This window comes from Rattus rattus, chromosome 6 (assembly GCF_011064425.1).
Source record: "Rattus rattus isolate New Zealand chromosome 6, Rrattus_CSIRO_v1, whole genome shotgun sequence".
NCBI classification, from domain to species: domain Eukaryota; kingdom Metazoa; phylum Chordata; class Mammalia; order Rodentia; family Muridae; genus Rattus; species Rattus rattus.
Genome location: NC_046159.1, coordinates 108,915,668 through 108,928,207, shown reverse-complemented (window position 1 = coordinate 108,928,207; position 12,540 = coordinate 108,915,668). Strand labels below are relative to the sequence as shown.

Here is a 12,540-nt window from a genome sequence, read left to right as displayed (position 1 = left end):
GTGGTTTAATCGAGCTGGAATTTCCAACCTGAAGTTTTCTGTTAGTGGAAATACAGGGTCATGAGCTACGTTAATCTAAGCTGTAGATAAATAAAATGGCCTCTACTTCTGCACACTGGAGCCATGGTTATAACTTTTACGCCTTCTCCACAAATATTTCTATGTTATCCTCATGGGAAAGGACATTACTGGTATTAATAAGCTCATTTTCAAATTAAAAAAATTTTGAGACAGAATTTCACACCGTAGCTCAAGCTGGCCTGGAACTCATTGGTGTGGTCCTGGCTGACCTTGAGGTCATGGCAATCCTCCTGCCTCAGCCTCTTGTGAACTAGCATACCTGGCTCAATAAATTCATCTTTAAGATAAGGAATGCTATTTACTCTCCTATTTCGGAGTATTTTAAAACCCTAACAAAGCCACACAGTCTGAAACTCGTGTCACCATTGTCCAAGTTACCTATAGCAGAGTCTGTGGAAACCTGTTTACCGGGAAGGTATTAGGATTTCATCTTCACAATTAACCAGCATTTCTGGGGTGGGACAGATGATTCCCGTACGGCTGGGGCAGCATCGTCCTGGAGGCAGGAGGACTGGGCCGATAGGTTTTCTAGTAATGTTGTCTTAAGTTCTTCTCTAGCTCTTACTCTGGGCCGAGCACAGGTCCCAGTGCATTATGGGATTCAGCATGCTGTTTCCTCATAGCTATCTTAGGTGGAACTGTTAGTGACCTTAATTTTGATGAGAAGGCTCAGACTCAGAGGTATCATCAACAAAGGTCACATACTACAGTGAGCAGGGTGTGGCTGCCCTTGGGACCTAGAGTTCCTCCTGTGTCAATCCCAGAAGCTGCTTCACATTCAATCTCCCAGAACAAGGTGTCAGGAACCTGTTTTTACAGCATGGTTGGCCAGATCTCGTGTAAAGCCAGATCTCGTGTAAAGGGGAGAGTTCCACAAGAGATCGGAATGACATAGACGGGTGGAGGTGGTCTTTTTTTTGTTGGTTTGTTTGAGGTTTTCTTGAGACGGTGTCTCACTATGTAGCTCTGGCTGTCCTGGAACTCACTGTGTAGACCAGGCTGGTCTTGAACTCACAGAGTTCACAAGTTCTGCCTGTCTCTGCCTCTCTGCTTGTATGGATGTGGCCCATTCTCAAAAACAAAACAAAACAAAACACTCCAACCAACCAACCAACCAAAAAACCTCAGATGATTTAAAATCCTACCCAAGGTCACATGACCAATCCACCGCTCTGCCACCACGTTTCTGTCCCTCTCAGCCCTCCTTCACCAGCTCCTTCCCACTTCCTCCCAGGAGAGATCTTATCACAAGCCGCTTCTCCTCTCTGGCACGTTCTTTCTTCCAATCTTCCCCTCGAACATTTCCTCGTAAGCCTCAGGCCTCAGACTACCCATTGGCCGTAGATCATTGTCTCCCACACTCCCGCTTTCCAAGGCCTCATTTATCTCCTTGGAAGCCATGATCATTAGTAACTAATTGATTTTGTTTCTTTCTGAGAGCCGTGAGGGAAGGCTCTGCATCTGGGCTGTTTACTCTCCCTTAGCTCCTGCGGAGAGGCACCGGGAAAGACACCGAGATTCAAGGAAGGACAGTCTTTCCTCAGCCTTGGGGAAGCACTGCTGTAGGTGACAGGAACTCACCATACTATGGCCAAAACAGGTGGGGTTAACTGGGCAGGGACAGTCCAAGGCTGTCTCAGTGTTTTTGATACAGTGGGGACCCAGGCCTTTCTGGTCTGCTTTGTCATTCTGCCACAGACACATGTACTGTAGCAGTGGGGACTTCTGGATGCTTTAGCCACTGCACACCCAGGTGTCATGGTATATGCACATGGCGGGACCTGGTCCCTCAATGCACACAGAAGGAAAAAAGGAGATTGAGCACAAGGAAAAGTCACGCCATCAAGAGATGAGGCAAGCACAGGGTTTGAAGCTTGGGATGTGGTTCAGTGGTAGAGCATTTGCTCAGTGTGTTCAAGGACCTAGGTTTAATCCCAGCACATCCAGAAACAACCCCCTAAAGGTTCTGTTGCCCTGTTACACATCACCACCAATGGGGTGACCAAGTATTCAAATATTTGAGCACGTAGCGGGGACACGTCTCATTCAAATCACCACAAGTAGATTCTAATTGGCCCTCAAAACCATAGGCTGGTATACAGAGGAAGCCGGAACACAGGTTTGTACTTCCACCAAGAATTATGTAATGTGTTTAATGGTCTGTACTGTGCTTTGTATACCTGGCAGCATAATAGGTTTGCTTAGGCTGATATCCCCACAAATGTGTGAGCGAAGCACTTCATTCCAAAGACTTTATGAAATAGTCTTTATTGGTGCAGTGGCTTTAGGTGACCGGAAATGTTCAGCTCCGGTATCATCCTGTGGGACCCCTGGTGGAGCCTTTATGAGGAGCACAGATGGACTTTAACCTCTTTTCTAGACGGTGCCATTACATTCTAACACAAGTCTGAATTCCAGGCAGGGCGAGCAGGGGGTTAAAGTGTAAGCTACTGCGTTGGCCAGTCTATGGGCTTAAATTCCTATCTTATGGCTTGGAGCCGTGCCATGTGGCGCCGGTCAGCTACAAGGGAGGCTGGGAACTTGCTCTGCAGCTGGTCACATCGCAGCTTCAAATAAAAGCAGAGTTCCTCTGCTGATGAGGAGGAAGGAAGAACGGATATTGGAAAGACACCCGATGGAGTCTGCGACAGCTTCGATGGGGGGGAGGGAGCGTGGGAAGGGCCTCAGAACTAGTTTCTTGTTCAAGTTAATCTAGATGTTCCCAGATGTTGCAGCCAGACCCTTTTATCCTGAGGTTAGAAAGAATGGGGCCTCTGCACCATGAGATCTGCACAAGGCTCCCATGACCCTCGTGGCTGAGAGGCCACTATCAGGTCCCAGTAAGATCAGGGAGGTACTGGCCAGGGTTTAAGTGAATTGACCAACAGCTCAAGACTCAGATGCATTAGTCCTAGAAAAATCATTTTAAAAACCTCTCTTTTACATAAACCTGAAGCATTCCCCTCTCCCGTCTTCTCACACTTGCAAAGCTGGACAGGACCTCGGTTTTTCTACATCCCCCTCCCACCCCCCCTTTCTTCCCCTTTTCAACAAGCTGCACCTTTTAGGTACGATTTTTTTTTTTCGTCCTTTTCACCCGTAAAATTTATGAGCATTTATTTGAAAGCCTAAAAAAATTGGAAAAACTGAAGGAGAAAGAGTGATTATACACACGGAAAGCCATAAGAACCGCAGTGAATGTGTGCGCTTATTGCTTTCTTAAGAAAACAAACCCGCCAGCCAGTTTGGAATGTGAGCGGCTTGTGTGAGGCCAGCCAGAGGCAGAGGCCCAGGGTGAAGGGCCACTGCCCCCTATTCAGGAGTGCTGCCCGGTGCTGTCTCCATTCCCAGCCTCCTCCTCCTCTCCCCTCTGACCATTCCAGCGAGAGACAGGAACACGGAGTAAATGACTACAGAAAAGAGCTAAGGTTTTAAACCCTCCTTTAGAAAAGCAAGAAGATGGGGCCGTTAGGGGTTTGCAGGCTGCAGGAGAGTCCAAGGAACACTGGGCCTCAAAGAGCTTCCAGGCTGGCCAGGAGGGGCCTCTGGGAAAAATCAGGGGCCCTGCTGAAGGACAAGAGGAGAGGCTAGCCATGGGCAGGCCAGACCACACGGAGCTATGGAATGTGTTAGCATTGTCCAAAAGTTGTTTTAAATGCTTGGGTTCTGAGAACCACAGAGGCAGGACAGATGTCCAAATTTGTCCTTCAGTGCCCCCCAACCCCCTCTCCCTATTTTCCCAGAAGAGCTCGGTCACTATATTGATGCTTGCTAAGCCTGGGATGCTTCTCCTCCCAGCGTGGTTCCAGCCATGTTGGAACAGGGGCTGAGTAAGGCAGAACCTGTAAAGCGTTCCTAGGCTAAAGCCATCCCTGTTTTCCACGGGCCCTTGAGTTAGTGGCCACACCGACAGCCTCCTCTTGCCCCTTACTCCTCTGGATGACTGAATTGGGCCAGGCCTGCCCCATCTTCAGCACAAGAGAGGAGCAACTCCAACCTATTTAGCCTTCCAAAGTGCCTCCCTGAGTATTTGTGACAGCCCTTAGAGAAAATGGCATAGGCTCAAACCCCTGGTGTTGGGCTAGCCTCTTGATAGCTTCTCTTGGATACTCCCAGGACCTTCAATTGGCCTCCTGTTCTTCCCAGCCAGTTTAACAAAGCTATGTGGTTCTCATCTGTCCCTGATCCCCCAGCCCACCTCCCTCAACTTCCTGAAGAGGAGGCGAGACCACAGAGGAGATGTTCATAAACCTGTACTGGGATGCGAACGGGAAATACACTATAGAAAACAGGAAAGCCGGACGTGGTGCTGACGCTCATGTCCTTCATGAGGAAACCCATTAAATCTGCTCTGTTGATGGGGACGAGCTTCCCGAACCTTCCCTGAGCTCAGCAGAAACACTCTGTCCCCATGACCTGTCATGGATGTGCATGCCTGCTTATTTCTTTGTCACAGGCAAAGATTTGGGCTTGGATGTGACATTCCCCAAAGGCCCTCGTCCCTGGAGAGTCTCTCTCTTTAGAGGGCCCTTCCTCCAGGCCTGAGTTCTGCTCTTTCTTCTGGAAACACATGCCACTAGCCATTGGACAGTGACGGCTTCTCATCTTCAGAGTAACCAATAGGCTTTGCAGGGCGGCTGTATGGCAAAACTAAAGGAGGGTGCAGACGGACCGGCCCTGGTTCTCCCAAACTCCAGCACACGCTCAAGCCTGGTGACTTCGCCACACACCAAAGCCTCGGTAAAATATGGATGTCCTCAACCTACACTGTCCTGGCGACCCCCCTCCCCCGTTGCCAGTCCAGTACCCACAGTGGCTTCTGATTGCCCTACAGACCTGATGAAGCTCCCGGTGTCCCACCGAGACGTGTTTCCATGGCTTGATTTTAAAGTAAAGAAGAAATCCAAGCGTCCTGGGGTTTTAATGTGTCACAGCTGGAGGGCCCCACAGGTTACCATGGTTGCCTACTCAACTGGCACCTCTCCATCCCATTCTGTTCTCTTCTGAAATTAGAGAATGAACGTCTTCCTAGGCTTTTATTTTTTTGGTCACATGTATCAGAAGAGCAACTTGCAACTTGATAAAAACTTGTATGAAAAAAAAAAAAAAGAGCGGAATTTGTTGGTCCTCCCCGGAACGAGGCACACCTGAGCCCTGGCTTTTGCATGAGGAATGAGAATACAAATAAATTAAAACTAAGCACAAATCGATGTCTCCTAGTGAACAAGGCCTGGGGTTATGCTCTGGCCTCTCCGCGTGTACGAGCAAACCAAACCCGGCAGTGTGCCCCATTGTGAGAGCAGGTGCTGAGACGGAATGACTCTGCATCTTGTACACAGTCGTCATCTACCTGGCATGGTCCATGAGGCATGGACTGAAAAATAACTTATTTACACAAGATATCACCCACCACCCAGGAACTTACCAACCTTACAGGAACACTGGGCTTCAGGGGCATTTCAATGCTATCAAGGGAAAAAAAAGGTCTGTGAGCTTGTCACACACAACAGTGAATGCTGTGACCCTGTCACCTGGGTCACCAAATACTGGGTGCCCATTATCAGAGCATCGGGTCACCTGTTATGATTTGGGCAGGCAATAAGCTGTTGAGTCCCTTCTGAATTTTCTGTTCAGCATGATCTCCTTGCCTGACATGGCCGACCGCCATTCTGTCATTCAGACTCACAAAGCCTCAGGCCAGCTCAAGACCTTGACTGAGCTTAGCACTTGGCAGCCCTGGGCCTGAACAGCTCTGTAACAGGGTTGGTGGCGTCGAAATCTAATCTCACCACCTGCATCCGATCCTGCCTTTACTAAGGTCCCTCTGAACCCAGCAGCTGCTTTAACTCTTTGGGGGAACCTCTCTAGCATTTGTGAAACATTAATGTGTGATAACAGGGTTGATATCAGTAATCGGAAAGATCCCGTGTCTGCCAATGGCCATGGGTGTCAAGCGAGATTCGTAGTCGGTGAGTTAAAGGCCTTGGGATTGATGTAATGTGTGCATTTATTGTTACCCAATGAATCCTTACACTGTAAAAACGCAAATATGTCCGTCCTTGTTTCTGACATCGTGAGCTAACAATAAGGTATCTGCAGCTGTGGGAAACCGGATGAGTAGTCCCAGCTGGGAGACCTCAGGCACAGCTGACCCCATGGTCAAGGGTAGAAGCCTGGCTTATCTCTCCACCTGCCTTGTTCCCCGATACTTTATCAGGAAGAGTGGAAAGGTGCCGCAGTTTGGAACTCCAGCCTCTCCCTCCCCATGGGACTTGATCCAGATGTGAGGGGAACTGTCCCCGGGGACCCCTGTCAGCGTTTAAAAAGGCCTCAGATCTCAGTCTTGGCCTGACCTTCTCACCATGAAGAGACTGCTGATTCTGAGTGTGCTGCTGGAAGCAGTCTTTGGCAATGAGAACTTTGTGGGGTAGGGGTGTGTGGAGAGGAGCGGGTATCCTGAGGGGGGCGTGGGGGATAAATGGCTCTCCCAAGTTCGTGTCTGGAAGAGGCAGACAGACACATGGAAACATAGCCAGAGAAGACAGACCGACAACAGCCTGAGGGGAAGCGGGTGGGGCGGGGCTTGAAAGGGTCCGGCTTCTTCTGGATACTGACAGAATTAAACTCTGAGAAGGAACTTTTAGAAGGAGGAAGAGGTCTGGTTAGCTTGGGAATAACCCAGTCTAAACTGTGGTGGGGACAGCATGAAAGTCTAGAATCTTCCAAAGAAAGGCAGAGAAGAGATGGAGTTCAGGTCTCCCATTGCTCAGACCCCCTGTGCCTTTAAGGGTTCAGCCTGGGAAGTGTTGGGGTACCTCAAGTTCTCAGAGCCCCTCCCACTCTCCAGGCACCAGGTTCTCCGAATCTCTGCAGCCGATGAAGCCCAGGTGCAGAAAGTGAAGGAGTTGGAGGATCTGGAGCACTTGCAGGTTAGAGACTCCATGCAGGCTTCCCCGAGGACCCAGGAGACTTCCTAGGCCATCTGGGACCAACTCCTATAACCCCTAATTAGTCCCCAGGCTCGGGCCTAGCCTCTTGGCAAGAGCCATGAGACTGAGTGGTTGAGATTTGACTTAGACCCCAGACTCAGATCTTAGTGCCCCTGAGAATCTGATGACATACCAGGACCCTTTCCTGCTTCCTGTCTGCCTCGCTCCTTAAAACCTCTCCATTTTGGCCATTTCCTGCCCACGTTGGACTCTGTCCAGTTCCCAAGCCCCCCCATTTTCCTCTGCTTCCAGCACCCGTTCCTCAACTCCAGCCCTGTGGGAGCTTCTAGTGCCAACGCCCCTTCTCAGGCTCTCCCACTCTGCCGCCCCGGTTGGTGCCTCCAGCCCGCTAAAACAGTTCTGGCTTCTGTCTTTCCTAGTTGGACTTCTGGCGGGACGCTGCCCGGGCCGGTATCCCCATTGATGTCCGAGTGCCCTTCCCCAGCATCCAATCTGTGAAAGCATTCTTGGAATATCATGGTATTAGCTATGAGATCATGATTGAAGATGTGCAGTTACTGCTCGATGAGGAGAAACAGCAGATGTCCGCCTTCCAGGCCAGGGCCTTGTCCACTGACTCTTTCAATTATGCCACCTATCATACGCTGGACGAGGTGAGGACAGCCCTGGGAGACTGCCCACAGCACCATACTTTTCTTCATGGTTGGCAGAATACAGACCAGGGCCAAGGCTGGTCTGGCTGTGGGTAGGAGACACCTGTATTCACAGGAGCCATTAGTCCCTTTTCTTCCTCTCAGATCTACGAATTCATGGACCTGCTGGTGGCTGAGCACCCACAGCTTGTGAGCAAGATCCAAATCGGCAACACCTTTGAAGGTCGCCCCATCCATGTGCTGAAGGTAGATGAAGGCCACGAGTAGACACAGGCACACGGGCCACAGTGGGCCCCCATACGGACCTCCGTATAAGGGTGTGGACTCTCACAGACGAATGACGGAATGTACTTTCTACACAGTGTCTGTGCAGATATTTGAGAAGGTCTGAGCATTCATGCAGGCCTAGGTGGCTATACTCATGTTCACAAAGTTTAAGGTGACCCCAGGGTTAACCAAGTGCTGCAATCTGAGAAGATCATGGAGTGTGGCATCCAGTTCAAATGTTTTCCTGGTGATCTTTCACAGTGCATCAGAACAGGGCCTGAGTCCACGCTCTGTTAGGGTCCCTGTCTGACCCCTGATCCCATAACCCCTCAAAGGACAGGACCATAAACTGTCCCCCTCAGTTTTAGATATCCAGAGAACAGGGAGCTTCTGGCCCAGGTGTGTTCCCTTGCAGGGGATGAACTCAGGCCTGGTGGAAGGTTGCCCCCCTAACCACTTCCCTGCCTCTTTTCCAGTTCAGCACTGGAGGGACCAATCGCCCAGCAATCTGGATCGACACTGGCATCCATTCCAGGGAGTGGGTCACCCAGGCTAGTGGGGTCTGGTTTGCAAAGAAGGTAAGGCTGGGGAGAGGAGGAGAGCCCTTGCTCTCTGGGGAACTGGTGTTCACTGACTGTGGGAGACTAGCCCTTCCCTTCCCAGAGGCAATGCCCACAAAGGGAGGCTGGGGGATGTGTCCATTGAACCAACATGACTAACACCCCATCTTTCCTCCTCCGCCCACCAGATCACCAAAGACTATGGCCAGGACCCCACCTTCACAGCCGTTCTTGACAACATGGACATCTTTCTGGAGATTGTCACCAACCCTGATGGTTTTGCCTACACCCACAAAACGGTACAGACTGCCTCTTGCTCCCCAGGACAGTGGGATGTGCCTTTGAGCCCCACTAGTGGAGGAAGGGGCAAGTAGGTCTGTCCTTGTGGAACTGGGGTCCCAGCCTCAGCTCTATTTTGCTATCTCAGGCGGATGATTCTATGCTATTGGGGGCTGTCTGTGCACGGTGGGTGTTGTGTAGTCTCTTGACCTACTTGATTCTGCTAGCAACCCTTCACTGTTGACGATAACACAAAGCACCTCCTGACACTGTAATGTCTTAGGGGAACTGACGTTGTCCTCAGTTGAGACCCCTGCTCCAGTCCTGACTTCCATTGCAGCTTTTATTCTGTGTTAAATGCAGCAAGCTAACAGCCCAGCCGTGCTGGCCCCTGGCTTACCCTCTTTCCCCCCTCAGAATCGCATGTGGCGCAAGACTCGATCACACACCCAGGGCTCCCTCTGCGTCGGTGTGGACCCCAACAGGAACTGGGACGCTGGCTTTGGGAGTAAGACTTCCCATGGGATAGGGATGGGACAACATGGCTTCTTGACCGCCTTTGTCTGGTTGCCTGACCCAGGAGTAAGGGAGAATGTGGGTGGGCTCTTAGCTCTGGGTGGGAGGTGGACCTGAGCCCTTGTTTGTAAAAAGGAAGTTCCTTTTAGATGCAATTTGGGTCTGAGAGCTTCCCTGGGGGACGCCTAGCTCAGTATAGGTTCCTGCCATCCCTGGCCATGACTCTGTGTAAACTGGTTTCTGCTCTACCCAAGCCTTCCTGGTAAAGGAAGTCAGGACTCTGGATACTGTGATGGCTGCTCCTTAACCGGGGCTGAGGTGGGGTGGGGGCAGGGTTGAGGCCTCCCTGCAGCCCACTTCTCAACTAAGTCCGTGAAATACACTGGAAGCTGTGGAAGTTTTGGTTTAAGAAGTCATAGCTGTGTCCCTTGCCTTTTCACAGTGGCCGGAGCAAGTAGCAACCCCTGCTCGGAAACTTACCGAGGCAAATTTCCCAACTCTGAGGTGGAGGTCAAGTCCATCGTGGACTTCGTGACGAGCCATGGGAATATCAAGGCCTTCATCTCCATCCACAGCTATTCCCAGCTCCTGCTCTACCCCTACGGCTACACGTCAGAACCAGCCCCTGACCAGGCAGAGCTGGTGGGTGAGAGCCCCTACCGCCCTCTGCCTGGGCTCCTCCTGTGTTCCCTCCTTGAGGAAACTGGGTTTCACCCCTCAGAGCCGATGAAGGGCCGAGAACCTACCAGTGTACCGAGGGCCCACGTTTTCCCAGTCTTCTGATGACTTGGGAGGTCTGACAGAAAGACTTGTGTCAACCAGCAAGGTAGACCTGTTCCATTTGCTGGGAGACAGAAGCCTAGCGTGTGGTTGAGTCACTTCTGTCACGTGACAGAGCAAGAGGCAAGGCTAGACTCTGAAGCTGTGGTGTGACCGGAGAGAAGGCGTACCCATCCATCCATCCTGTGGAGATGGAGGGAACATGAAACTGTCACAGCGTAGGGCTGGCAGAGGGCTCGGGGACTGATTATGCTGCTGCCCACTCCTGGGCCACCCTGACAGTACTTGGGTGACTCTGGATCTAACCGTGGGCACTGTTCGATGTTTTCTCCAGGATCAGCTAGCTAAGTCTGCTGTGACAGCCTTGACGTCTCTACACGGGACCAAGTTCAAGTATGGCAGCATCATCGATACAATCTGTAAGTTACTCGTGGCCGGGGAGCAGGCATCAGCTGTCTCTTCTTGCCTTGGGTGCTCAGATCTGGGAGCTGCTAGCTGAGCTATTGGAAGGGTGGGTAGTGCTTTTTCCTGATATTGAATCCTGTTTTTCTCTGACACCGTTCAGAGGGTGCCTTATCTGTCCCCCAAGCATAGCTGTCCCTTTATCTTGAGGTTACATCTGGACCCCTGCACGGATGAGTTGGAACTCTGATGGGATTTATAGGTCTCCATAAAATTCTGTTTAAGATACGCCTTTCCACTCCCTTCCTTTCGAGATAGGAGATGCCCTTGAAGGGGTCATTGTTACACGCACACGGAAGACGGTGGGCAGGGGTGTTTACTGACCACCTGCTCTGCACCGGGCCTCGCCCTGTATGCCTGGAATATAGCTGTCAGTGAAAGGGGTAAATGCTCATTCTAGGCAGGAAGACTGACCACGTGCTTAGAGACCACACTGGATCGGGTGTTAGATGGAGGGGAAATACAGAGCCGGCCAGCGGCACCAGGGCTACTGGGGTGGAGGTTGAATACCAGGCTGAGAGGCAGGCTTTCAGACCGAGGAGAATTTGGGCGAGTGGTGAAGGAAGTGCAGGAGGCCAGGAGGGGCCAGTTGTCTAGGGAATAGGCCTCCAGGCAGGAGAACCTTCTAGAGTAAAGGCTGTGCTGTGCCATGTAGTATGGGATTGTTTGGGGAATTTTTTTGCCTCGAAAATTTTGCCTGGCAGGCAAAAGCAGGATTCGGGTACCAGGGTGGGAGAACCACACACGTTTCAGGCGACGGTGGGCTCGGATTCTAGGCGGGGAAGCGGGCTGTAGTCTTTCCCAAGGAGGAACACGTTTGGGATCCCAGGCTTTCTTTGGAAATGGTTTCCAACCCGAGCCCAGCGATTTTGCTGTGTTCAGTGTCCTGAAGTGAAACTCTAATGTGAAGCCCACCTCCCTCTCCTACTGCCCAGTTCAACAAAAGCAGCTCTGTCAGCCAGTGTGTTCCGCAAACCTGTGAGAGTTTCCCTCCCGAAGGGAGACAGACAGGCTTTGCTTTGACTCTGAATCTTTGCACTTTCCTCTGCAGACCAGAGTCCCCAGAGATCAATTGCTGGTTTCCCAAGCAGGGGGCTCTGGCATATTTAGAGGTGTCATGGAGGTGACTGTTGGGTGAAGACAGTTTTCAAACAGGCTTTTGCAATTACACAGACTTTCTGGCAGCCTGCTAATGAATAGGACAGCCATTACTGGTTGCTGGTCCCCTATTTGGGCCTCTTGGGCTTAGACCCAGCAGAGGTTTCCTGGAAGCCCCACTGTGTGTCAATAGCAGCCCCTAGAAGACATTGACTCTATTTGGCATCGCACAAGGCTTTGGGCATTGGGCATTAACTCAGTCCATGTAGTTATTTCTAGTGATCAACCCTTACCCTTTCCTCTGTCTTTGCCCCTGCCCTAGATCAAGCCAGTGGGAGCACTATCGATTGGACCTACAGCCAGGGCATCAAGTACTCTTTCACTTTTGAGCTGAGGGACACTGGGCTCAGAGGATTCCTGCTGCCTGCCTCCCAGATCATCCCCACGGCGGAGGAGACATGGCTGGCCCTTTTGACCATCATGGACCACACAGTCAAACACCCCTACTGAAAGCAGCCCTTATCCCCCACCTCTTTCTTCTCCTTAGTCCCAATAAAGTCTGACTGTATAAGAGGGAGGATCTTGGGGTTTGTGTAAGGAATGCATGAGGGATGTTCACCTTTTTAGTCAGGCGGGGGGAGCAGAAGTGAGTAAGTTCCCGAGGGTCTCAATGGAAACGTGTGGATGGTTGAACTACATGACCCCTAAATTCTCCTGCAGTCCAGGGTCCTGTGAAGTTGCATCCAAGAGGCAGTGGGGTGGTTTGTTCATCTCTTAGTGGTAGGCAATAGCTGGTAACCAATGCATGGTACCCCACAGTGAAGAGGAATTCAGCTTGTGGAGCAGGGTAGCCATCTTGTAAAGCATAACCCCGAGTATGGAATATAAAAATCC

The 12,540-nt window shown here is 51.1% G+C and overlaps 1 protein-coding gene across 1 annotated transcript; it reads left to right on the top strand.

Annotated features, from left to right (window-relative positions):
• The first annotated feature begins 6,135 nt into the window (after positions 1-6,135).
• Positions 6,136-12,221, top strand: Cpa1 (carboxypeptidase A1). Its single transcript, XM_032905232.1, has 10 exons — positions 6,136-6,508; positions 6,929-7,010; positions 7,451-7,684; positions 7,829-7,930; positions 8,428-8,529; positions 8,700-8,810; positions 9,208-9,298; positions 9,749-9,948; positions 10,421-10,505; positions 11,969-12,221. Exons 1-10 carry the CDS (start codon positions 6,444-6,446, stop codon positions 12,154-12,156), a joined length of 1,260 nt encoding a protein of 419 aa, XP_032761123.1. The 5' UTR covers positions 6,136-6,443; the 3' UTR covers positions 12,157-12,221.
• The last annotated feature ends 319 nt before the right edge of the window (positions 12,222-12,540 follow it).

Coding starts and splice junctions, on each gene's coding strand:
- Cpa1 (XM_032905232.1), top strand. CDS start 6,444: ATGAAGAGACTGCTGATTCTGAGTGTGCTGCTGGAAGCAGTCTTTGGC. Junction 7,685..7,828: donor CCTATCATACGCTGGACGAG/GTGAGGACAGCC, acceptor TCTTCCTCTCAG/ATCTACGAATTCATGGACCT. Junction 7,931..8,427: donor GCCCCATCCATGTGCTGAAG/GTAGATGAAGGC, acceptor CCTCTTTTCCAG/TTCAGCACTGGAGGGACCAA.